The sequence below is a fragment of the Centrocercus urophasianus genome, unplaced genomic scaffold, assembly GCF_019232065.1.
Source record: "Centrocercus urophasianus isolate 14NV4802_14NV808 unplaced genomic scaffold, USGS_Curo_1.0 seq_49, whole genome shotgun sequence".
In the NCBI taxonomy this organism is placed as follows: Eukaryota; Metazoa; Chordata; class Aves; order Galliformes; family Phasianidae; genus Centrocercus; species Centrocercus urophasianus.
Genome location: NW_024885077.1, coordinates 1,534,818 through 1,559,160, shown reverse-complemented (window position 1 = coordinate 1,559,160; position 24,343 = coordinate 1,534,818). Strand labels below are relative to the sequence as shown.

Below are 24,343 nucleotides of genomic sequence, written 5' to 3'. Positions count from 1 at the left end.
ACTGAATTCAGTTAATGCTTAAAGTCTCATTTTACCTCTCTTCTTTTCTTCCCAGAATCTAAAAATTTACGTTGACTTCGTTGAATGCGTCAAATTCTAACAAAATGGAAGCCAAAGCACAGCATGAAATATACCTTTGTCTGTATTAATATGCATGAAGATTAGAAGCTTGTGTGTCTCTGAAACATCAGCAGGTAAAGCAGCTCTCTGTGAGCCAGAGGAGAAATAACATCTGTTATGTAATTGGACCAAGTTACTTTACCTTAATTGGGAAGTCATAGCTATGCTTATTCCCTCTAGAGGTATTTAGAAATAGGTTGCTGTTCTGAAAGCTTCTATTTTAAAAAGCAGAGGGATTTCAGAAGTGTGTTGGGTTGGGAGAGAGGTGCTTGTCTTGGCCAGCAGATTTCTTCCCACTTGGATCACTGGAGCATCCCTGGCTGTAGCAACGGAAGGAGCAGTGGATAGGTGAAGCACTTTGGAATAGCAGAGAAATTGCAGGACGTTGGAGAAATGCTGATGTGTTGGCATGAAAGGAGGTGGAGTGGGTGAGTGTGGTGCCCAGTGGTGGAGTGCAGAGTGGAGGCACAGGAGCCACCTTCCTTTCTGACCAGCTTTGCTTGATGATTACGTGCATGTAATAGTTCAGATGAATGCCAACTCTCCCTTTTGTTAATGAGAGAAACATGCAATCCATCCCTGTAAATAAGGCTTTGAGGAAACCAAAGCTTGGTAAGTTTACAATTTGACTTTAGTAAACATATCTTGAGAACCTTACAGAATGAAAACTGGTACACAGAATCAGTGGGGAAACAAATCAGCTGTCCGATTTGGGATAGTTGAGGAATAGTCCAGGGCTGGGTGGGACAGAGTTTCCAGAGAGGTTCAGCAAAAGCTGATCCTTGTCACGGTTTTCCATTACTGCTTCTTGTTAGTACAGAATGTCCAGTTTGAAACTTACGTGTGATCAGATGGTGACTGATGGCGTGGCAGAGGGCGGTAAGGCGGCGGCGTGGCTGCGAGGCAGAGCAGAAACGTTCCAAGTGGGTGCCAAGGCTGCGGCGTGTAAAAGCACATGGCAACACCATGAGTGTGAATGGAGACAAATGGCATCCTGGAACGCAGTGGCAGAGCTGTGTTTTGGGAGTTCAGTGGATAAACAGCTTAAATGTGCATTCCCAAGGTGATGCTGTGGCAGAGGAGCTAATGGAGTTGTCAGATGCCTTAATGGAGGGAGCAGAGCTAGCGTTCTTACCTGTGAGGTGAAGTCATTACCAAGACACAGAGTATAGCTCTGCTGTCAGCACTTAAAGCAAAGCGAAGGAAAAAGGTACTGAACTGCAAAGGGAAATAAACTCCCAGGGAGCTAGGAAATAGTGCTGTGCAGTGACACGGTGCTTCAGCGTGCTGCTTCTGAGCAAAACCCAGAGGTGGCTTGGTTGGTCCTCTGATATCCCTGCTTTGTCTTGCCAGGGAGATCAGCGAGCTGCCTGAGTCTTGCTGACACGCACAAGCAAGAGTTTGTAGGCAGATAAATTCAGTGCACGAGATGTAAGTTGTTTTCACAGAGGAGGTGATGAACCTTTGGGTCACGTGACAGGGAGAACAGTGGTGGTTTCTCTGTTTCTTAATGTCTTTGCATTGGGATCGTGGAAAAAAAAATGCTGGAAATTATTTCGGTACAGAAAGGAAGAGTGAACAACAGGTAATAATTTCATGTTATGACAATGGGTCGTGTCTAGAGGTTTGAGTATTAGACTTTCTGAGCTCTCCTGCGTTATGGTTAGCACATGACAGCAGGCTGAGCATCTCCACGTGGAGATGGCTGTCATCTCAAAGTGCTTTCCCTATCTTACATTAAGAAGATGGGAATGGGCAAAAGTTAGCTTGAATCAGCAGCAGAGCAAACTTGAAAATAACCCATGTGGTCTTCTGGCTGGTAGTTTCAGTGCTTCTGAAGCTTGAATTTGGCAGTCCGAGTTTCCTGGCTGTTTGTAGGAGGCCAAGTAGGGTAATTCAAGAAAACAAATGATTTTCAGTTTTGTGGTTTGTTGGTGTGGGGTTTTTTTTGTTTTGTTTTGTTTTCAGGATCCAGTGTGTGTGCAGTGATAGCTGTTCTGCAGCGTGGCTTCTAGCTCCTGGCCAGCTTTTTAGGTGGACACAGGGAGTCCTGTGGTGAGCCTGCAGTTGGTAGGAGAAAGAAACAGAGAAAATACACCCCAGCTGATGGAGATTTTGCAGGGTGCTATGGAGAAAGTGGGTCTGAAAGGCATCTGCAGGTCCAGAGGCTGAGATCCCTGATCCAGACAGGGCCGAGGGTACAGCTGCAGGCAGCTCTGGTGCTCTCCCTTTCTGCTGTTTCCTGCTTGAGCTTTGGGAGAACAGACTAGTGGATTAGATGGGCATTGATCCTGCTCTGTAGAGCATTGCTCCTGTTGGAGAAAGCTGTCATCAGCAGGTTGAAAAATTCCCTGCAAGTGAGCTTACAGCTCTTGCTGTGTTGGGAATAACACCAAAGAATTTGGGGAAGTAGGAACACTGGTTTTCCTGGCAAATTCTTTTCCACCAGGACCTTCTGCTTGTGTGCATTGCCTGGCAGTCAGTTGGTTTGCACGCAGCTACGTACACACATCCCACAAGCAGGTGGGGAGCAGCTAGGTGGAAGTGGAACAGCTTTTGTGGAACTCAATAAGTGCCTCAATAAATCGTGGGGGAGAAAACCCAGAGGCTTTCTGAAAAGGTCATTTAGATGACAAGTACTGATCAGAGCATTTGGATATTGGTAAGCATTTTTTACTCTGCTGAAGCAGACCAGTAAATGTTACTGTATGTTTAATATCACTGAAAGGAATCAAATTCTCCTGTTGTTTATAAAGAAATAAACATCACTGCTCTGGACTGGATCCTAAGGGAGCTTTCCACTGCCATGGAACCAACAGCAACTTTTGGCAGGTTTCTTCATCTTCTCGTATAGCTTCTCCATCTAGTAGTGTTTGGTTTCTAAAGCTGTCACCTTCTAACCAATTCCAAACAGGGATTTTAAAACGGAAAAGAAAAAAGGAAATGGTACTGAATTAAAATTGCCCCTAAATTGGGGTGTACCTACTTGTCTTGGTAGTTTAAAATGGTGGCTTTCTTTTATGTGCTAGGCTGTTTGCATGGGGATGCCTGCTGAGTATGTAACTCAGTATGTGCAATTTCTCATCTTTAAGGGGAGATTTATTGACTCTTGTGCTTGTGTTGAATGCACAGAAGGTGCACACTGGTTACTTGACCCTTGCCTGGCTTCTATGTTAATGTACTCCTTCCTGCTCAGCAGTGGCTGCTGTTGATTCCTACCTGCTCTGCTGGCCCTTGTGGCTGCTGGAGTGCTATGTGAGCCCACAGGAGTTGATGCTTGGCTCCTGTTGTATGCATGGAAGTAGTTTTGTCCTCCTGAAGCAGCTGTAAGCAAGGAGGTGGCGCTGGGTGTTTGTCCTGCCCTGTTCACAGACCAGCTCCCACTGGTTCCTCTGTCCCAGCTGGTCAGCATGGTGTGGTGGCGCCCATTAAAGCTTCGTGTCCCAGAGCTGCCTCTTCAGATGGGCTCTCACAGCCTCCCCCACCACTGGAGACACAAACTCGTTATGGTTCTGCAGAGGAGTGCATGTAGTAGCCCTCGTTTCTTCCAAGTTTCTTCTTTTTTCTTTATCAGTTTGGATTTACTCATCTCAGCCTTGGGTTTTCTCTGGCAAATTGGCAATTTCCGCCTTTTCTATCTGAGCTTTTCTCTGATGTTGGTGTTTGCGCAGCCCTTCTTTGACTTGGTATCACTCACTCATGATTCTTTTCATCTCCTGAATGTTGATACAGTGAATCTGTGCTCTGGCAGTGCTGTTTTCTTCAATTAAAACGGAGAGGTTTCAAATATTCTTCCCTCAGAAAGTGCAGGTCGCTAGCAAATTGCTCAGAGTGGCAGTGCTTCTCCACGTTAAAAGTACACTGAAAACTGGTTGATGTTTGAGATCTTGCACACGTATTCCTGGTCCCCTAGAAGGTGCATGGAAAGCAGTGCTGAGACCAACAAATCCGTCTTCAGAGCAGTGCAGCTGTAACTGCATGCATGAAAAGGAGCTCATTAGATTTGAAGTTTGTTCATCCTTAATCTTACATATTCTCCTGCTGGAAAATGACAAAACAGTTTATGTTGGAAGGGATCTCTGGAGGTACAAGCCCTGGCTCAGACAGGGCTGACTATCACATTAAATGAGGATGTTTAAGGTTGTATCTAACAAATATTTTCAGTATCCAGAAGATAAGTCTTCTGTATCTCTGAGCAGCCTGTTCCAGCGTTTGGCCTCCAAGCGTGTGGTTTTGTCTCCCTGCCCTCTGTTAAGGCAGCAGTACAACCTCTCCTTTGCCTTCCCACAGCTGCATTGGCTTGCACACAGCGTCCTGCCCCCAGACTGTCCCAGTGCTCCTGTGCAGGGCTAAGGGAGCTCAAAAATGGGCCTGTGGAGCAGCAACGTTTCCAGCTTGTCCTGTTTTCCTTCAAGCTTATCGTGCCTTACCTACGTGCCAGAAATCTGATTGGAAGGTAAATGCATGCAAGGCCAGAAAACATGCTGGTTCCTTTTCCAGTAAACAAGTGCAGGAGTGGCTTTTCTGCCCTCTGACATCACTATGGAGGGGATCTGAACAAGGATGCCTTCCTTTTTATAGCCTGTGCACTTGTGTTGCTGGAACACCTTGCTCCTTGGGCTGTGTGTTAGTAAGATGGTGTTTCTTGAGTGGTGTCTGAGCTGCCTGTCATAAAACCCCTTTGAAAACTCCTGTAACCTCGTTCCTGTCTGTGCCTTTTGGAAGGAGAAGGGCAGTGATCGTCCTTTCATTTACCAACCATTCTTATTTCTCAATTCAAATCTCACAGAAAGCAAAGCTGAAATAAAAGAGGTAAATAAAAGAGATGCTTCGGTTCGGTGGGCTCTGCTGCCCACTGTGTTGTGCCCAGTCCCAGGATGGGTAAGGTGATGCAGTTCCATGCAGGAGATGGTTGCTGTGCACCACCTGTCTTCCAGTGCTTCACTCTTCAGTTTATTTTGCACTAACTTACACGTTGTTAAGCTTCAGGAGATACCCATCTTTCCCCGTGGCCCCTCTGAGCATCCCTTTTTCTGGTCAATGTCTCCAGCTTAGGAGATTTTTATTGAGTGTTGACTAAAAGGAGATCAATTCTGAATACTTTGGAAGCTTGCTGTCACCAAACGTTCACAGCTCTCCCAAGCTTTATCAGCAGTGGTCTTTGAAGCTGATAATTAAAAATAGACTTGTCAAGGAAAAACTGCAGCCAGAAGCCAGAGCTTTGTACTAAATAATAAACAGGAGAGCCAGGGGAAGAAAAAATACTGAAATTGGAAGGGCACAGAACTACTATGGAACTTAACACTGCTTGGCACGGGCTAATAGCACATGCCTGGTTTTAGAATGCTTTCTGGGGGTTGCTTACCGTTTCCAGGGATGTCAGCATGTCTGCACACTAAGGACTGAACAGGATTACTGGTAAGGAGTGATGTGCTGGCCTCTAGATGCTTCAGTTGTGTAAAAGTGAGTATTTTAAGCTCTTAATTGATGAGGGTGCTGGAGCCTCACAACTTTCCAACTAGCTGAGGCTGTTCTTCTGCAGAATAATGAGGTTAGAAGTGTGTTAAAGCTAGCTCTGTTGCTTTATTAATAGTGTTGACTACATTGACTGTGTAACGGGTTATACGTGGTGTAATTTACACCCCAGTGCCAATAACAGTTATGTTTGTGGTGTGATTTGGTATTGCACAGTGCAGGATGACATGGACACCTGAAGTAGACGTGACCAGCTCCAAAATGTCATGCAGCACTCTCAGCTTGATGCTGGGTCTACGCAGTTCTTGGTTGTAAGGACTTAAAATGCTGAAGAGTTTGAGAAGAGGTAGAGAGAGGAGTGTGTAAAAGAAGGTCATTCTTCCTGGTAAGAGCACGAAAGCTGATGGAAGTACTCTGTGGGTTTTGTTTAAGGCTTGTTGAAAAAGTGAAGGAGTCCTCAAGCAGTCACAGTGCTGTTTTTAGTGGTAGGGAACTACACGTTTCCCATTTAAAAAGCATTAAACATCCAAATAGTGTTATTTTTTCCCCCTCCCTCTCCTTCCTTTGTCTTCTGTGTAGTTGTACTGTTCCTACTCATTTATTCTGTTCCAGAGAGCATTCTGACATCAAGCTGCATGAAGAATAGCCAGTATGAGGAGGACAGATCAGTCCAGGCAGAAGTGCAGAAGCATCGAGAACATAAGTGTGAATGAAGGGGTTTCAGTGTGTGCTCTGCATTCCATGCTGAGGCACTGGCTTCCTGAGCACTCCAAGGTAGCACTGTTAGGAAGAATCCCTCTAGCTGTGCTTCTCTTTTGCTTTGCTGGTGTTTGGTCACACCAGAGACCGGGTCTGCATGGAAATAAGTTGTTTGTTTGGCTACATGAGCTCTGGCCTCGTTTCCTGACCAAGCTGCAGTCTTGGAAATCCTTGTGCTGGCACAAGGAGTAGTTGAGGTGATGTGGGTGGGAATGAGCGGGCAGTTAAAGGCAGGGATGGCGTTGGCAGCATGAGCCCAAGTGCTTGGAAAATGAGGCTTTAGTCCTGGTGGAAAAGTTTGTTGCTGTTTGGTTTTTATTTTCCCCTCCAAAGCTGAGTGCCTTTACAGAATTTTCATCTGCTTCGAAATCCGATTGAAATGACATTCCTTGGGCTTGGTCTGTCAGAATGTCCAGGTGGATTAAACAGCTCAAAACTCCACAGTGAGGGCCGCTGCCTAGGGTTAATGTGGGCTCGGTTCTGTTTGTGTCTGTTCCAGCACTTACTAATGCAGAGTAACTTTCCTGAGATCTGTGATTCAAGAGTAAGGGTGACTTAATTTGGGCTACAGGCATTTGTCTTGTCCACCGCCCTCGTGCCATCCGTGTTCCCAGAACTCCTGGAATTTCCTGTCTCTGCTGGAAGGATGGCAAACTACACCTTTCCAGCTGACAGCCTGACATTAAACCAGCTGGCACCGACTTTGGTTTTCCTTAATGCATCAGGGTGTAATTTGTGAGGTGATTAACAGTTACAGCATCAGAGCTGTTCATGGGGCAGGAAGCACAGTACCATCCCAGGGATGAGCACTGCCTGCTGTGATTTGAAACCCAAATTGGGCAGGGCATCACTACTTAGTGTTTGTGCAGAGATGAAAGCAAGCAAGAGCTGGTGCCCAAAAGCTTGTTCATGGGTGGTACTTCATCTAGATAAAGCCCTGGAGGAAAACAAATTCCAGACAATTGTACCTGGTTGTGAAGGCTCCAGACTGCTGCAGTGCTCTCTTCCTGGTGTAGCAGTACCTGGAGGTGCTGTTCTGATGTCATGCAACACAGCCTTTGGTTTTTAAAGAAACACCTTTATTTGCTTTTTGCAGTTTGTTAGTATCCTGAATGAAAGCCTCAGTCATTGTGTGAAGGGCAAAATGACCACAAGTGCTTGTTAATTAAAACCATTAACTTCTTTCAAAATCTGCCTGCAGAATTAGGCTTTCCCTTTTGTGACACTGGACTCCACGGGCTGTTTGGATTTGAAGGTAAAGATACATTGAGAGCAATGGCAAAGTATTGTAGTTGTCCCAGTGATCTTTTTGTGAGCCCCTTCATTGCTTTTACATTATGAAGAGCTATAAATGAGCCAAGCAACGAGTTCTTCTGTGGCTGTTACTTTTAAATTGTAAATCTTTCCATATTTTACATTGGATAAAGTTGCATGTTTGTCTTTATGACCTGAACTGTCAGATTAGTAGAACAGAATACCTTTCTTAATGTATCAAAAAGGGAAACATCTCAAAAAAAATAAATCATGTTTTCCTTCTCTCACTGGAGTTGTCTGTAGGACCGAAGAACTGATGTCAACTAGCGAGGCTATAGGAGCAGTTATTGGAAGAAATAAGAAGAAATAAAACCATTGTTAGCTAAATATGGAAGGAGAAATTAAAGAAGAGTGGAACAAGGCTCGATTAAGAACAAGAAAATGTAATGAAGTTGTCCTAACTGCCTTCTTTTGATGCAGCCTACTTTCCTCGTGAAGGCTCACCACATGAAGCTGAAGGAAGTTAGCTGCAGCCCAAGAGACTTGAATACACGTGGGAGTTATTGCCATAACTTCAGCAGTTTCCATGATTTCAACAATTCACTGTGTTCTCTTACACTTTCCTCTCTCTGGTAGGCCATGTCTTATTAAGGCATAGTCATCAGTGTGGGTTCTGGAAGGTCTGTGAATCAGTGGTGTGTGCTACTCACCAAGTGGTGGTGGTGGCCAGAAGTTCTCCTCGCTTTGCATCATCATCTCCTGAGGCACAGTGAGTGTTCAGAAGAGCTCTGGTGAAATCCCTGAATGCTTTCATGTGTTCAGGACGTTTGGAGATGATGTCTGTAGAGGGCTTGAGTTAGCTGTAGTGCTTGGAATGCACTGTAAGCCTAATTCATTGCCCACAGTGCTGCTGAACGACCTGCATCCAGGGAGATGGGCTGACTTTGCTGTGGAGGATTTAATAGGGCAAGAAGGTAAAAATCTGGATAACATCTGGATGAAAACATGCTGCCTTCACATAAGAAGGAGTGACAGGTAACTTTGGTTCACAGTCGGCAACCAGCTGTGTGAAATAGTGTGTGGTTTTGATCACAGCTGAATGCTGTTGGTCGCAGAGAGGAAGGTGCCCACAAACTGGCTGCGACCTGTGGGATTGCGTGATGATTGAGAGGAAGCAGTTTCACTCTTAGGCTCGCTCAGTGGATGGCAGAATGGCACAGAGTGCAGGGCCACAGCTCAGTGCAGCCACCTGGCTTCAGGGACACAAAGCTCCTGCTGCTTGAAGTGCTGGCACTGTTACCCTACCTCTGTGTCTGCCCAAGCGTTCGTGGGGGGGGAATCACATCAGGAGTTGTGTGTTCTATCGTAATTAACCATTTCTTCCTCTGTTAGTTTTCAGCTGGAGTGAGTTATTGGTGGTGTTTGTTATGCAGGTGGGTGTATTGTTCTGTCAATGCAAAGAAGGGAATGGCAAAGCGGAGGTGAGAGCAGCTCATTCAGCAGCAGTATGGTGTTTTCCTTCTTGAAGTGATTGTGCAAGTTTAGAATCTTGTCTCCTGTCTGGTTAATGGCAGTAAGGGTGGTTTCCTCTGGATGGTAATTTGGCATAGGCATCCACTTATATGCTTTGAGCTGTTCCCTGGAAGAATGTGCTTTTCTCCCTGCCCTGTTAGGGAGGCCAGCCTTCAGCACAGACAGCTTGGCTGGGTAGCAGCCATAGGACTGCAGGCACCATCAGAGCTGTCTGCCCACACCCAGTCCTTTTGTGGGTCAGTACTTAGGGAAACCATCCTTCCATGGCTTTATGCTGGTAGCCCTTTACTTCAGCTGTGGCTCTTTATGCATTTCGTAGCTTTCTCACGTTGAAAGGCTGCTTTTTATACACAGAAAAGACATAAGCATAGGTTGGCCAGGTTGGATGGGGCCCTGGGCAGCCTGGTCTGGTATTCAATATGGAGGTTGGTGGCCCTGCCTGGGGCAGGGGGGCTGGAGCTTCGTGCTCCTTGAGGTCCCTTCCAACCCAAGCCATTCTGTGATTCTATTAAGTTGGTGTTTTTCTTTTTGCTTATTCTCTATGAAATGGTAAACATATTTCTGAGAGTAGTTGCTTAATAGTGAATCAATGGGAGTGCCTTTGGAAAAGATAATTAAAGCTGTAATAGATGTTTATCAAGTAGCAGGTTTGGTTTTATTTTCTTTTAATGTTTTCAGTGCCAGTGTTCTGGATGGCAAGAAGGAAATGAGAGCAGCTGGAAATGGTTGTAGCACTCATAACCAGTGGATATGGGATTTAATGCAGCAGGCAAACCAAAGCTTTGTTTCCAGCATGAGAGAATTCCTTGATAAACCAAAGTTCCCAGTTTCTCAGGCATGCCAGCTTTCCTACCATCAGCAGCTGTGATAGCACTGTGAAAGCAGCCTGTCTCAAGCTGTGTCAAGTAGCATGACGTTTGATAGCCTCACCTTCAGTAGAAGAGAAAGTTGGTTCCCTCTTCCACCCTGTTCTTAATTCAACACAGCTTTAAGCCTTTGCATGTGTTTCATTTATGATCGAATGCTTAAGCATATCTGCCCCTCTTCATCTTTTATGTTTCTCTGAGCAATTAGCAACAAATGAATGATAGTTTCCTATGAAATTTCAGTCCTTGTGTATATAATCTGAGCTCTGGTTGAACTCTCAGCTCTTTGTACCACTTCCCTTGCTGTGTGAGGATTTCTTGGGTTTGAGTGCCACACTGTGGAGAGCAGGAATTGGCATACAGAGAAATGGAGAGCGTGAGGCTGTGGGAGGAGGTAGCTCCTGCACCCAGTTCGTATTCTGGATTTGCTGCCTGTGTCTTTCTGCTGATAAACCTAGGAATCTTAGTGATTATGGCACCGTTGTGCAAACTAAAGATGGGCAGTAGTGAGGAAGCAGTAAATGTTGGCCAGCTGTAGCATCTTAATAGAAGCAGAGCTAGGATAGCCTGTGCTTAATGCACTTGGGCTGGCTGGGATTACATTTCTCTCAAGCAACCTTTTGATTTCTTTCTTTGGAATAAGCTGCCAACTTTTACCAGATGCATACCCTAATTTATTTCTGCTTGTTTCAATTTTTTAGGTAAGCAACTCGTTTAATTACTAAAACAGGGTCTGTTCTGTAGGCATCCCCGTTTCTCACCCAGTGAGTTGGGCTATGGCAGCACAGCTCACTGGTGTGTGGTGCTGTGTCTCATTTAGAGTCTGTTGAGGGCATGTGTGTCAAGAGCTCTACAGTGAGAGATGCTGAGCAGTGCCCATCTATAGGGTGGGAGGCAGAGCAGGGGTGGCTCAGGTGAATGGCAGCACGCTCCTGCAGTTGTGTGTGTCCTTTGGCTGAAGTCTTGCTCACCAAAGCAGCAGCCTGCCTTCCTAAGCTGGTAAACCTTCCTGACACCATAAGCAGCATGCTGGAGTCTTTGGATGCTGACTGGGGACACAGGAGCAACCTGGTGTGTGACCAAGGGGTGCTGCTCCCTCCCACCCATGGAGCTCCTGCTGTGCATCGTCTGGGAGCTCACTCCTAGGTGCATTTACAGGTTTATTGCCAACCTGAATGATGCAGTTATTAAAGAGAGCCTTAGGAGAGCCCCACCTGGACTGCTGGGAACTGGCTGTGCTAGTGTCAGAGCTGCTGACCTCTGCTTTGTTCCATCAAGTGGAACTGCTAGTTCTGCAGATGGGCTTGTGCCATTTTTTCCTCATCTGCAGTCTTGTTACCTCCCACCCAATTTATCACGTTCTTTTCTTTAGCTCTGTCCTCCCTTCCTTTGGGAGGATGGAAAAGGTGAAACCTAAAGAGGTTTTTCCTCACACTTGAGATCATTGAAAGGCCATTTGCTCTGATGGTTTCACCCTTACCAGAGGGCAGGGAGCAAAGCACTGTTCCTGTGGCTGCTGCCTGGCGTTCAGCTCTCGCATCATCTTGTGTGCTTCAGCCATGCGTCTGGATGGGCTGAATGCTGATGGGTGGTGAAGGAAGAGGGCAGCATCCCTACAGGGAGGCACTTTGGGGCCATATGGCAGCATCTCTGGGAGGCTGATTCCCCCCTGGAGACCACTGCTGCTCCTGGGAAGCAATATAAATAGTGAGACCACGAGGATGTGGGTGTCCCCAGTGGGAGCAGCATTGTTCTGGCACCTCTGCTCCGAACCACCATCCCTCACACTGAAGTGAAGCTAGAGCTGGGCATGCTGTGCTCATCCTGCCCGAGGAGGGCACTGTGCTCTCATTCAAGATGGGAGCCCTGCATTGCTCACAGGAAACAGGCCTCGCTGCCTGGAGCCTTTTTACTTCCTTAGCAGGCACGGTAGGAGAAACTTAAGCATATAGAAAACAAGTAAGAATATAATTGGAGGAATTTCTAACCGTAAGAACTGAAGTCTTCATTCTTAGTCCTTTTTCCTCCTGAAAAAGCTTTGCAGTTCTCAAGCTTAATGCTTCGTGTCAGCTCTTTGCCTGTGACAGTACGTTACTTTTGTGTCTTTCACACGTATAGCCAAAGACAGACTCTGGTATTACTGATCTAAATGAAGTGAAATCCTAAAGAGGCTCAGTAGAGAGTGAAATTGCAGTAGATCTTGCCTGTGGGATTTGCAGTTCTTAAGAATCGAGGCTGTGCATCTCACGTAATACTTCTTGCTTTCCAAATAACTGGTGGGGGTGTCTCGCTGCGGGCAGCATCCTCGGTTGCCTTGGTTTATGGTGGCAGGAGGCAGGTAAGGAGAAATCCTTTCAGCATTTCATCCTCATAAGAGCATTGCAGCGCCTCGCTTAGGCCGTTTGCCTTTCAGGAGGGTTGGTGCAGCTGTTAAAAGGCACCGGGTGATTCCCGACGCTCATTCTTTTGTTTTTTTCCAACAGGGAGGTGAAATGGAAGGTGAAGCAGTCGAAGCCATTGTGGAGGAATCGGAAACTTTTATTAAGGGGAAAGAGCGCAAAACCTATCAGAGACGCCGCGAGGGAGGGCAGGAGGACGAGGCTTGTCATATAGCTCCCAACCAGGCAGACGGAGGGGAGGTGGTGCAGGATGTCAACAGCGGCGTGCAGATGGTGATGATGGAGCAGCTGGATCCAACTCTTCTTCAGATGAAGACTGAAGTAATGGAAGGTGCCGTGCCTCAGGAAACGGAGGCTACGGTGGATGACACGCAGATCATAACGCTTCAGGTTGTTAATATGGAAGAGCAGCCTATAAACCTTGGTGAGCTTCAGCTGGTCCAAGTACCCGTTCCAGTGACTGTACCCGTTGCCACCACGTCTGTGGAAGAACTTCAGGGAGCTTATGAAAACGAGGTTTCCAAAGGAGGCCTGCAGGAGGGAGAGCCCATGATCTGTCACACCCTGCCTTTACCAGAAGGCTTCCAGGTCGTGAAGGTGGGTGCTAATGGAGAGGTGGAGACACTGGAACAAGGGGAACTTCAGCCACAAGAAGATCCCAATTGGCAAAAAGATCCAGACTATCAGCCACCAGCCAAAAAAACAAAGAAAAACAAAAAGAGTAAGCTTCGCTACACCGAGGAGGGCAAGGATGTGGATGTCTCTGTGTACGACTTCGAGGAGGAGCAGCAGGAGGGTTTATTGTCTGAGGTCAATGCAGAGAAGGTGGTGGGCAACATGAAGCCACCTAAACCAACAAAAATTAAAAAGAAAGGTAAGCTGTGAGTGCGTTTTGAAAGTGCATCTGCTGGGAGGGGAGCCTTGCAGTATGGTTGCGGTGACTCAGTGGATGCAAGCAGGAATAAAGCAGACATGCCAGTGTCCCTTGCTGCCTCATTTAATAGCACTCAGTTCTGCTGTTTCTCAGGCACGTAGGCTGTAAAGGAGTTCATTTGCTTCAGTGTGATGCTGTGATATTAGTATGCCCATATAACTACAGTTGAAAAGATTCTGTTTTCTGCTCTAATACATATTTAAGACTTTGCGTCCGTGTTTTACATTGGGAACCAACAGTGCAGCTAGCGTTGTGATTTATTTTCTTTTTTAAACAAAGTGCTGGATAGGGTAAATGATGTAAAATACAGCAGTATGTACTTTCCTTTTGGGAAATTTAAACCTGTAAATTAAGGAACGCTTTTCAGTGTGGAGCAGGAACACTGAGTGCTGGCATAGGAATGGAAAATTCAAGCCAAACTAGTCACTGCCTGTGTTCCTAAGGATGTACAATTGGATGTAATGGTACAAGATTGCTTCTCACATTAGCTAAACCTCCACGGTGTTTCCTTTTCCCCGCTGACCTATTATTGTGTTATGCAGTAGCCCACAGTACCCTTGAGTAAAGCTGATTTCCTTCATGGCTAGGTGTAAAGAAGACATTCCAGTGTGAACTGTGCAGTTACACTTGTCCACGCCGTTCCAACTTGGACCGCCACATGAAAAGCCACACTGATGAAAGACCACACAAGTGCCACCTCTGTGGCAGGGCATTTCGGACAGTCACGTTACTGAGGAACCACCTCAACACTCACACAGGTACTCCTGCTTTTGCCTGCTTTGTTTGTGTGGGATTTGCTCTGCCTTTAGGACAAAAACAAGGTGATCTTTCTGATTCCAGTTACAAAACAAGCTAAGGAAGAATCTGTGCAGTGCTGTTGTCCCTTTCTCATGAATGCAGGTGTTCTCTGCCTGGCCAGGTCAGGTGCAAACCTCATCCATTCTATACACAGATTTAAAAAAGCCAGCCCTGGGCCCTGCAATTAGCTTAAACTTAGAAAAAAAATAATAATAATAAAATCCAGTTGTGTTGGACGTTTGTGGTTGTATCCTAAGCATTGTGTGGCCATTGCTTCTTGCAGAAAAGTAAGATGAAGAAAGAAGCTGGAGCTAAGAATGAGAGAATCGAAAGCAGAAGGGAGTGAGAGAGAGGGAAAAAGAAAGGGTTATAAGCTACATCAGTATAACTTTCTGGTATGATCTGTAGAATCTATTGCTCTTACTTAAATTCTGGTGTACAAAGGTAATTAAACAGTGATGAAACTTAAATAATCCTCTTGTGACTTCTGCAGGAGACTCGAAAAAGCAATAGTTCGTATCCCTCGTTGCTCTGCCTGCCTGTGCCCACATCGTGCCTAGCTGAGCAGTGTGAGGTCTGTGAGTTACTGAGTGATGTGAGAGAATAAGGGAGTTTGCTTCCTTGTAGAAGGGATGTTCAGTTCCTAAGAAGGCCTTCAGTTCAGTATTTATACAAAGGTCATATTTATGTTCCATTCAGCTCTCTAATCTTTGATACCACGCAAAAGATGGTGCCGTACTTTCTTCTGTTACTCCACCTGAATGCCTCCTTCCCTTTCTGCTGCCCACCCTCAGGTACTCGCCCTCACAAGTGCCCAGACTGTGACATGGCCTTTGTGACCAGCGGGGAGTTGGTGCGGCACCGCCGTTACAAACACACCCACGAGAAGCCCTTCAAATGCTCCATGTGTGACTATGCCAGTGTGGAGGTACGTCAGCTAGCTGGTGCTGAGGTGGTGTTGGGCTAAATGAATGGGTCTTTCAGAAGATGGAAGGAATTGTAGCGTGCTCCGTGTTGAAGGAGGCAGCCCTCTCCTACGTGGGCCGTGCATTTAGACCTCAGGTGCCCTGCAGTCTAGGACTGTGCATTTGACACGTTGGGATGTCTGCAGCCAAAATTAATGACCCTTTGCTTCAGTCCTGAAGCAAAAAGTAGCTTTGCTTATATCAAACGATTGTCTCATTTACTTCAGAGCATGCACTCTTGCTTGTATGCTCTATCCTGTGCAGGACTGTTACTTGTGCTTCGGGACAGCCCTGATATTGTAGCAGAAATTACAGAGCATGACAGGGAAAAGAAATCTGAGCTAGATGAAGGATGTGATTTAAAAAATGCAGTGTGTGCAATGGCAGGTCAGTGGGGAATGTTGAGTAGGGAGGTCAGTCTTTATCTCTGTGCTGTGGTTTGAATGTCAAACTTGCAGTACGAATTAAGACCAGATTTGTTTTAATGTGAGCTTGTGCTCTCTTGAGCAGACAGCAGTTCTCCATTTATGCAGCGTGCTCATACTTGAGTAGAAAATGACTTGGTTCATGCCTTCTAGATAAAACCAGGAGAAAAAGAAATTTTCACCTTGTTGATTGGAGATCTAGAATTGTTTTTACTAAGTTGATCATCTCACTCGAAGTAACTTAGCAGAAAGCACCTTCTGGGGAGAAATAAATGTTGTGCAGGACACTACGCTACCTATTGTCCCCACCTCCAAAGTTCCTTGGGTGCTGGCTCTCCCAGAACACTTTCCTGTGTCTCTCCAAGGTAGCTTCACATTTCAGCATCTCCTCAAATCAGTGAGGTGAGAATGAGGCTGTATAGAGTCTGCATTGAATGTGGGAACAGGCATCAAGCAAGGCTAGGAGCATCGCTGGGAAGTACAGAGGGAGGGGGAGGTTATGTGCAGCACGAGAACAGAATTGAAACGTGCTTGCTTGAGTTTGCTTTATTGGCAAGATAAAACAAAAATCAGTCACCTGAAATTCTCATCTGACTTGTTGTGCTTTCAGAAATCAGACCTGCTCATCTGCTTCTGTTCTTTCAGGTTAGCAAATTGAAACGCCACATTCGTTCTCACACTGGAGAGCGTCCGTTCCAGTGCAGCTTGTGCAGCTATGCCAGCAGGGATACCTACAAACTGAAGAGGCACATGAGGACCCACTCTGGTATTGTTGACACGTTTGTTTGTTTTTTAATTTTGGTGGCTTCTGTGTTTTGGTGTCAGAGTGCTGAATGAAACTGGCGCTCTTAATTGGCAAAGTAAACGTTTATTTTGTGTAAAATCTTTATCACGGCTTGTAGCTGAAAAATATACACTGTAATTTATAAGCACCAGTAAATACATAAGCCAACAGGAATTACTACCCTGAGAAGGGAGCTTGGAGGATTCCAATTTCGTTGTGAGGTAATAAAATACAGCCACTTGTAGAAAGCAGAGAAGAAATTTCTTCCCTTATTCGTGCTCCAGTTGAAGATGAGCCATTTTCAGTTTCGTGCTCATGTTTGCAAGAGCATCTCGTGCGTGTAGGGCATAAAGATCCTCAATTTTTTCTTTGATGGAAATAGCAATTGTGTTTAGCACAGAGTGTTGTCTGGAATGCCAGGTTGATTATATGGCTAAAATTGAAGCAGGGGGGAGAACTGCGCTTGTAATTTGAGTTTATTGAGTAATTTGAAGCTCTACCCCTCAGAAAATCTGCTTCTGCTTGCTGTTTTCCGGCAGCCTGCAGGTAGGTCCTCTCTGCACTTCCTGCAAGTAAGGGTATTAATTAACTGCTGTGCTTAAAGAGTAGACTTGAGTTTCTTTGTAGAAAGATGCGTACAAGAACAAAAAGTTCTAGAGAAAGAGACACTGAGTTACTATTTCTGCCTTCTGTCTATTGCAAGTTTCTGAGAGCTTGGGGCTTCTTGGTTGGATTTTATTTCAGTAAAAGCACTTGTGCTATTTCTTTTCCTTCTGCTACCGTAGGAGAGAAGCCATATGAATGTTACATCTGCCATGCTCGCTTCACTCAAAGTGGTACCATGAAGATGCACATTCTGCAGAAGCACACGGAGAACGTGGCCAAATTTCACTGTCCTCACTGTGATACTGTGATAGCGAGAAAGAGTGACTTGGGTACGTACCTCAGAAATGTGCTCGTCTGTTGGAAGTGCTGCAGAAACCTTTTCCCTGAATTAGAGTTCATCTGACCCAAATGCTGACTACTTTTTAACCTAACAGTTCTGGTAACTGTACCCAGTGAAGCCCAGGCTTAGACGTGGGGCTTGTAACACGTGCTTAGCTTCCCATCATTGCTGCAGACTGAGATTTTTCTGTTTCTTTTATGCATCCAGTGTAGGATGCATTCCCAGCATACAAGGCAAGAGATTTTCAGGCCCATAGGTGTGGACTGAAAGCGCCTCTTAGACACGAGGCGTTTATTCAGACCAGCATGTGGATTAGGTCTGAGAAACCAAAGGTCAGCTGACTTGACCTCCTGCATATTGGAGACCGTTACGTTTATCCACGTGTGCCTTCACCCAGCTGATGGGCTTGAATGTGAACAAATACTTTCGTTTTCCAGGAAGTGGAGCTGTGTGCTACAGACAGGATAGGAGAGACAGAATTGCCACAAAAGCCCTGAGTCCTTGCAGTAGAGAGTGTTATCTAGTGAGCAGTACCCAGTGATTCCAGCAGGCAAGCTCTCTGATGTACAAGAAGGTGAAAAATAATGTCAGCCCAGAGCAGCTGAGAAGGAAGAAGCCACCATTTGGCAGAACTTTCAGTCTGTAAGCAAAATACCAACCACGTAATGGAAAGGCAGGCTGCCTTCCAATTAAAACGAATGAGGAGTGCCACAATGAGGGGTGGCAGCCAGCTGATGTCAGGTGCCTACCAGAGCAATCGGAACTGATTTGCACCAGAGAAATAAAACCTGATGTTAGCAATGAAGAATTTGTTCTTCTAGGAGCGTTTCAGTCCACAAGGGGCTGCTTTGTGCAGCTGTGGTGTGCTCTCAGTTGGAGTGTTTTGAAGAAATGACTAAAACCTCTATTGGGGATTATCTGCTGGTATCCCTATTGCCTTCTAGCCCTGTCACTCTGGCTTCTAATCCTGCAGAAAATCCTGTTTCTGAATGTTATTACCTGGCTTCTGACTGAATTCAGGCAATTCACAGTAGAGTAGTCTTAAGTGGCTTGTGAACTGTTTTACTTCTGTAATCTTTGTGTGTTGCATAAGCAGTGCTGGCAAAAAATCTCACTGTGCTGTCCTCCAAGAGAGTCCTTGTGGATGTATGCTGACAGGAGCAGACCTGCTGTCCCTGCTGTCTGCTCTGTTTTGAGGCTAACATCCACTGTCTGAAAAACCCATGTAAAGTGCTGCTTTTTTGCATATAATTTGTTGACTTAAATCATGCAGCGTAACATCGAACCCTTTATCACTAGGAAATGCACTGTGCCAAGAGATTGCTACCAACTGCTAAATGTGGAATCTTGTGGCAAAGCTTGGCAGAGACATTTCTGCCTCTAAATGGTTCTGGTTGCTTTTTATTTGTGAGTCTTACTTCTTTGGTAGAATCTGAATCAATGGTTCGCTCTCCTGACTTGAACCCAAGAGCGCGTGGAGGGGAGTAGCGCTCAGGGACGGCGGGCTGCACTTGTCCATGGAAAGCCACGGTGATGAAAGCCTGTGATTCTTTGCTCCTAGGTGTTCATTTGCGAAAGCAGCATTCCTACATTGAACAGGGCAAGAAGTGTCGCTACTGCGACGCTGTGTTCCACGAGCGCTATGCCCTCATCCAGCATCAAAAGTCTCACAAGAACGAGAAGCGCTTCAAGTGTGACCAGTGTGATTATGCGTGCAGGCAGGTAAGTTGTGCTGCTGGCACCCCTCAGGAGCTTCAACTCGCAAAACGTGAGGGAGGAGCCTTTGCTGTGAAGTCGGTCTGGCTGTCAAGATCATAGAATCATAGAATCACCAAGGTTGGAAAAGACCTAAAAGCTCATCCTGTCCAACCGTTCACCTATCCCCAACAGCTCCCACTAAACCACGTCCCTCAACACAACATCCAGTCTTTCCTTGAACACCCCCAGGGTCGGTGACTTCACCACCTCCCTGGGCATCCATTCCAGTGCCTGACCACCCTTTCTGAAAAGTAATACTTCCTCATGTCCAGCCTGAATCTCCCCTGCTGTAGCTTGAAACCATTCCCTCTGCTCCTATCACTGATGACACGAGAGCAGAGGCCGACCCCAGCTCACTACCACCTCCCTTCAGGAAGTCATAGAGAGCAATGAGGTCTCCCCTGAGCCTCCTCTTCTTCAGGCTGAACATTCCCAGCTCCTTCAGCCTCTCCTCATCAGCTCTGTGTTCCAGACCCCTCACCAGCTTTGTTGCCCTTCTTTGAACACGTTCCAGGGCCTCAATGTCCTTCTTGCAGTGAGGGGCCCAAAACTGGACACAGTACTTGAGGTGCAGCCTCACCAGTGCTGAGATGAAATCAGCTCTCCCTTTTTGAAGGGAGTGGGGCGAAGGAGGGTTCAGAGGCCTTGTCTCTTGGTATGGTGCTCACCTATAGGGAGCCCCTCTAAGGGGGGTAAAGCACAGTGCTGATGTGTCTGTTGATAAAGAGTTGGTAGGCATCTATGGAATGGGAATAGCTGGGATTGAACGTGCTGTCAGTCAAGATGTACACCCCTTCCTGCAGAATCATCCTTTTTTTTTGCTCTTAATGCAAAGTTTTGGGCTCCTCTTGACCAAAAATCAGCTCTTCTGTGTCTGTCTGAGTTCTCAGGTTACTTTTCATGTCCTGCTTGTCCCTCAGGAGCGGCACATGGTCATGCACAAACGGACCCATACTGGAGAAAAGCCTTATGCCTGTAGCCATTGTGATAAAACCTTCCGTCAGAAACAGCTCCTCGATATGCACTTCAAACGATACCACGACCCCAACTTTGTCCCTGCTGCCTTTGTCTGTTCCAAGTGTGGTAAAACATTCACTCGCAGGGTAAGGGATTACACTGTTATGAATTAACATTGTTTTGTTTTGGAGTGGAACGAGGGCTGGTGGGGAGGGGGGAACAGAGGAAGAACGACGTGTTTCCCCAGAGGAAAGGGTGGTTGAGGTACAGGGGCTGTACTGACATTTGAAATGGAGCACTTGCTTCTTTCTGGGAGGACAGCTGATATAATTCAGAACTAAGATTGTCATATATTGAGATCAAATGCGGTGCAAAAATTCAACTTCATTCATAGAAGTTATTGAAATAAATGAGTCGTTTTCACTAATTATTCTTCCTTTATTAAGAAAAAACCCATAGACACACACACAACAAAAACCACAACAAGTAGGTTATCGAAAATATGGTTATAAATATAGGGCCAGAGTGCTTGAAGTGCTTGGTCTCAATTTCAATGCATGCTTTGTTTTTTTTTTGTTGTGTTGTTTTGTTTTTTTTCTTCCATGGAGTAGAACACAATGGCCAGACATGCTGATAACTGTTCTGGCCTAGATGGTGGGGAAGGAGAGAATGGAGGAGAGACAAAGAAGGGCAAACGTGGCCGAAAGAGGAAGATGCGCTCTAAGAAAGAAGATTCCTCTGATAGTGGTAAGAGCAGAGCAGTGCGTGCTGAGAGCTGCACGCCTGGGGTGCTGTTTGTTTGCCTGTTCTGTAGGTTTGTTCTGGTAACTGAAAGGTGTCTGTGTGGTTGGTAAGTTAAAAAAACAAAACGAAAAGACGGTCTATGATGAAGTACAGAGATGACTGCCTGTAGGGGATGGCACAGCTTCTGCCATCCTGTCCTTTTGTAGAGGCTAAGTAGTCAGGGGGAGAAACCAAAACACTTGTGTAGCCCCTTGCCTTGGCTGCACAGTCCCTGTTCTTCCTGCTATTGTGTGTGTTTTCAGCATCCCAAATGAAGTGTGTTTCTCTGTGTGAAATGTCACACGCTCCTGCTTCTCTGCTGCAGGAAAGCACGTGGCATGTCTGAACAACCAGCCCAGTGTTGAAAGGCTTGGCTGCTGCTGTTAGGAAAGGATGGGGACATCCAAGAGAACATTAGAGAGAGTGCTGGTAAATTCATGGGCTGTTGTGAAAGACATGCTGATGGCTCAGGGGGTTATTGGTGTTTTCCACCTGACATGTCTTTGCACTGATGTTGGGAAGGTGGCCACTGTGAGGCACCTGGCTGGCCAAGTCAAGTGCCAAAAGGTGAATTAAGTGCAGCTCAAAATAGAGTGACTGCTGTCTACAAGCTTCTCCAGAACAGGGAGGCAAACTGTTTCTGCAGATAGACTGCTTGCCTTCACTGAGGTATTCTTGATGAAGGAAAAACTCATAGCCTGTCTTCCTGCTGGAAGAAAACCCGTCATATCTTCAGCAAGAAAATCCAGATGGGGTGTAAAGACCGACCAGATCAAAGATGATTCTCCTAAAGTAGTATTGCAAAGCAGTCTTTCATCTGAAGTCCTTTATGTAATTAATGAGGGAATGTAGGTAGGGAATGTATCTGAAAATCTGAAGTGACAGACAGGTTTTACAGGACCTTGGACAAGTGTGGTCAAACTGGTGGTTGTGCAAACCCTGACAGCAAAGCTCTAATAAGAAGTCATTTCTTAAAGTCATGTTTGTACAGATATTTGGGAACGGTGTGTTGCAGTCCACTGGATGAAGTGTGGGTAACTAATAGTTCATGTAAAGCATGGCAGGATGTAGGGGGCGAAGTAAAATCACCATCTGGATAGAAACTAATTAAAACCAAGTGATTCTGGAGTGTCTGCTTGTAGTGTTTGGTTTGTAGGCTTCTAGTTGATAGGGTGGGTGTGGGTTTCAGACCAGTTTGTGGGGAAGCTGGTCACAAGTCATGCTTGTTAGGTGAGCCGATGGGTCTGGAGTGCTTGTGGCTCAGACTCCCTGCTGACGCAGCTCCTTCAGCCTCAGATGAGCTGCCAAGTTTGGGCTGACTTCCTCAGGAGTCATCTGATGGAGAAGCAATTCACCAGCAGGAGCTGAGTGGCAGTAAGAAAGCAGTTCTAACTACGTTCAGCTTTGGCATTTGGCTTTCTTATCTCTTGATCTGCAGCTTCAGGAGTTTCTACAAGTGCCACGTTTTCTAGAAAATGGTGAGCAGAGCTGTGACAAAGCAGGGCCTTGTGATGAGTCACCCTGCTCACGTGCAGGGCGTCCTGAGCACGTTGATGGTGCCAACCATGGTAACTTTAGGGAGTGCTTGGAGGTGGAGGGTTTGGAGTGATTAGCTCAGTTCACAGTATAAAAGCTGCAAGAAGATACAGCTTGCTGTGCGGCTTTGGATTGGAATCGGTTCCAGAGTGCAGTAAAATGCAGAGCTGGATGGGAGCTGTGTGGCTTTAAAATATACTGTAGTGGGCTCGCTTGCCTTGGGAAAGAGGTGCTGGGGAAGATCCTTTTGTTCACTGGTTGGTATGTTGCTGTTTGGAAAGCAGTGTGTGATCTGTAGAACTGTGTTCACCTCTGGTGTTTGAGAAACCCCCAGTCCTGGGTGGTCCTGTCACATTCAACTTAAGGCTTTAAGTTCTTGGAGGTAAGTTCCTTCTAGGGAGCTGCAGTGCTGGTTTCCCACTCGTTTAACAACAACAGCAACAGACAGATATGGCACTGTTGTTTCTTGAGGGCTGGGACTTGCTTTTGGATCACTCTCAAGTTCTGGGATGTGTCATAGAGACGCTGCAGTCCCTGCTGCCAGGTGAAGTCTGTTGGAAAACATATCCAGGTGGCACTTTTGGGATCTGATGGTTCCTAATGAGCGTGGAATTGCCCAGCAGCCTGTTACATGTGCTCCCCATCCTGCCATTGGCTCTCTGAGCTCCTTCAGAGGAGCTTTTACTGCATAGCCTAACATAGAAATAAAAAACACGTGCCTAAATGGCAATTCCTTGCCTCTAAGGTGAAGTGACAGACTGACATCCACGCCACCAGCTTCTTGGCAGGGAAAATGAGCATTTTGTTCTGACTCGACTCCTTGTGGCTGAGGATTTGGTGGTTCTTCTCTGTAAGCAGGTATTTCAGTCTTGATTGAACTGAAGTCTGACTCGATCCAATGCTTCTTTTAGAGGAAAACGCTGAACCAGATTTGGATGATAACGAAGACGAAGAGGAGACAGCAGTAGAAATTGAGGCTGAACCAGAAGTTGAGCCGGAGGCTCCTGCACCACCTCCCAGTAAGAAGAGGAGAGGGAGGCCACCAGGCAAAGCTGCCACCCAAACAAAACAATCCCAGCGTAAGTCACTTGTTGTGCTGCTCAAACTGCTTTTGTCCTTTGATTGGACCATTCTTCTAAGAGAGCTGCTCCTCTCAAGGGAGCTTATTTAAAGAAAAAAAACCAAAACTTGAAAAAATTGCACTTGTCTGTGCTTTGCAAAGGCTGCACCGTTGGCTTGAAATGAATTGCGAGTGCTTTCTGGTCATGAGGAAGCAGGGTTGCTTCAGACTATGCAAAAAAGAAGAGGATGTTTTTTTTCTTCAGTATTATCCCAACTCACAGATGTCCAAACTGCACGTTTCTTTGTGTTCTTGCACAGTTACTGCTTATGTGACTTTGTACAATCACTGTGGCATTCTTAGCACAAATGAGCGTGCTTCAGGGTTGCATTTCTGAGCGTGCAGATGTAGCCTCAGCTCTCCAGAGAAGAGAAATCAACAAGTGCAAAGCCTGAGTTAAAATTACTGGGAATGAGGCAGAAGGGGCCAATCCCCTTTCCTGCAGAGGGTGAGAGCTGCCTGGGGGCCTGGCTGTCTGCTCAGTGCTACAGTGTGGCCTTCCTGCATAGCAGCCTGCAGAAACTTCTCATGCTGCTGCAGTCACAAGTGTGACTGGACTTCCCTCAGTTAGAAGCTTTGCTTTTCATTGTGTGTGAAGAGGGGCTGCTCTGATCTGCTCCGTGCACATCTGTTGTTGGCTGCTGTGCAAGATGCATTGTTTGAATGTGGTCTTAAAGTTGCAGCGTGCCTACGTTTGTACTGTTAGCACATGTTCATGCAGGGGTGAGGAAATTCTTTGCTATGAGAGTGGTGAGGTGCTGGAACAGCTGCCCAGAGAGGCTGTGATGCCCCGTCCATCCCTGGAGGTGTTCAAGGCCAGGTTGGATGGGGCCCTGGGCAGCCTGGGCTGCTATGAAATGGGGAGGTTGGTGGCCCTGCGTGTGGCAGGGGGTTGGAGCTTCGTGATCCTCGAGGTCCCTTCCAACCCTGG

At 46.2% G+C, this 24,343-nt stretch overlaps 1 protein-coding gene across 2 annotated transcripts in view; it reads left to right on the top strand.

The window, feature by feature from the left end:
• CTCF (CCCTC-binding factor) overlaps positions 1–24,343 on the top strand; it is a 29,803-nt gene that overhangs the window by 4,428 nt on the left and 1,032 nt on the right. The window contains exons 2-11 of one of the 2 annotated variants that reach the window (XM_042834822.1): positions 56–194; positions 12,491–13,280; positions 13,928–14,098; positions 14,933–15,066; positions 16,174–16,294; positions 17,098–17,247; positions 18,820–18,980; positions 19,937–20,119; positions 20,585–20,720; positions 23,204–23,371. In XM_042834822.1, coding sequence (XP_042690756.1) covers positions 12,500–13,280; positions 13,928–14,098; positions 14,933–15,066; positions 16,174–16,294; positions 17,098–17,247; positions 18,820–18,980; positions 19,937–20,119; positions 20,585–20,720; positions 23,204–23,371 — 2,005 coding nt within the window. In that variant the 5' untranslated portion in view covers positions 56–194; positions 12,491–12,499. The remainder of the gene's footprint in view (positions 1–55; positions 195–12,490; positions 13,281–13,927; positions 14,099–14,932; positions 15,067–16,173; positions 16,295–17,097; positions 17,248–18,819; positions 18,981–19,936; positions 20,120–20,584; positions 20,721–23,203; positions 23,372–24,343) is intronic. The other variant, XM_042834823.1, reaches the window with a different exon arrangement.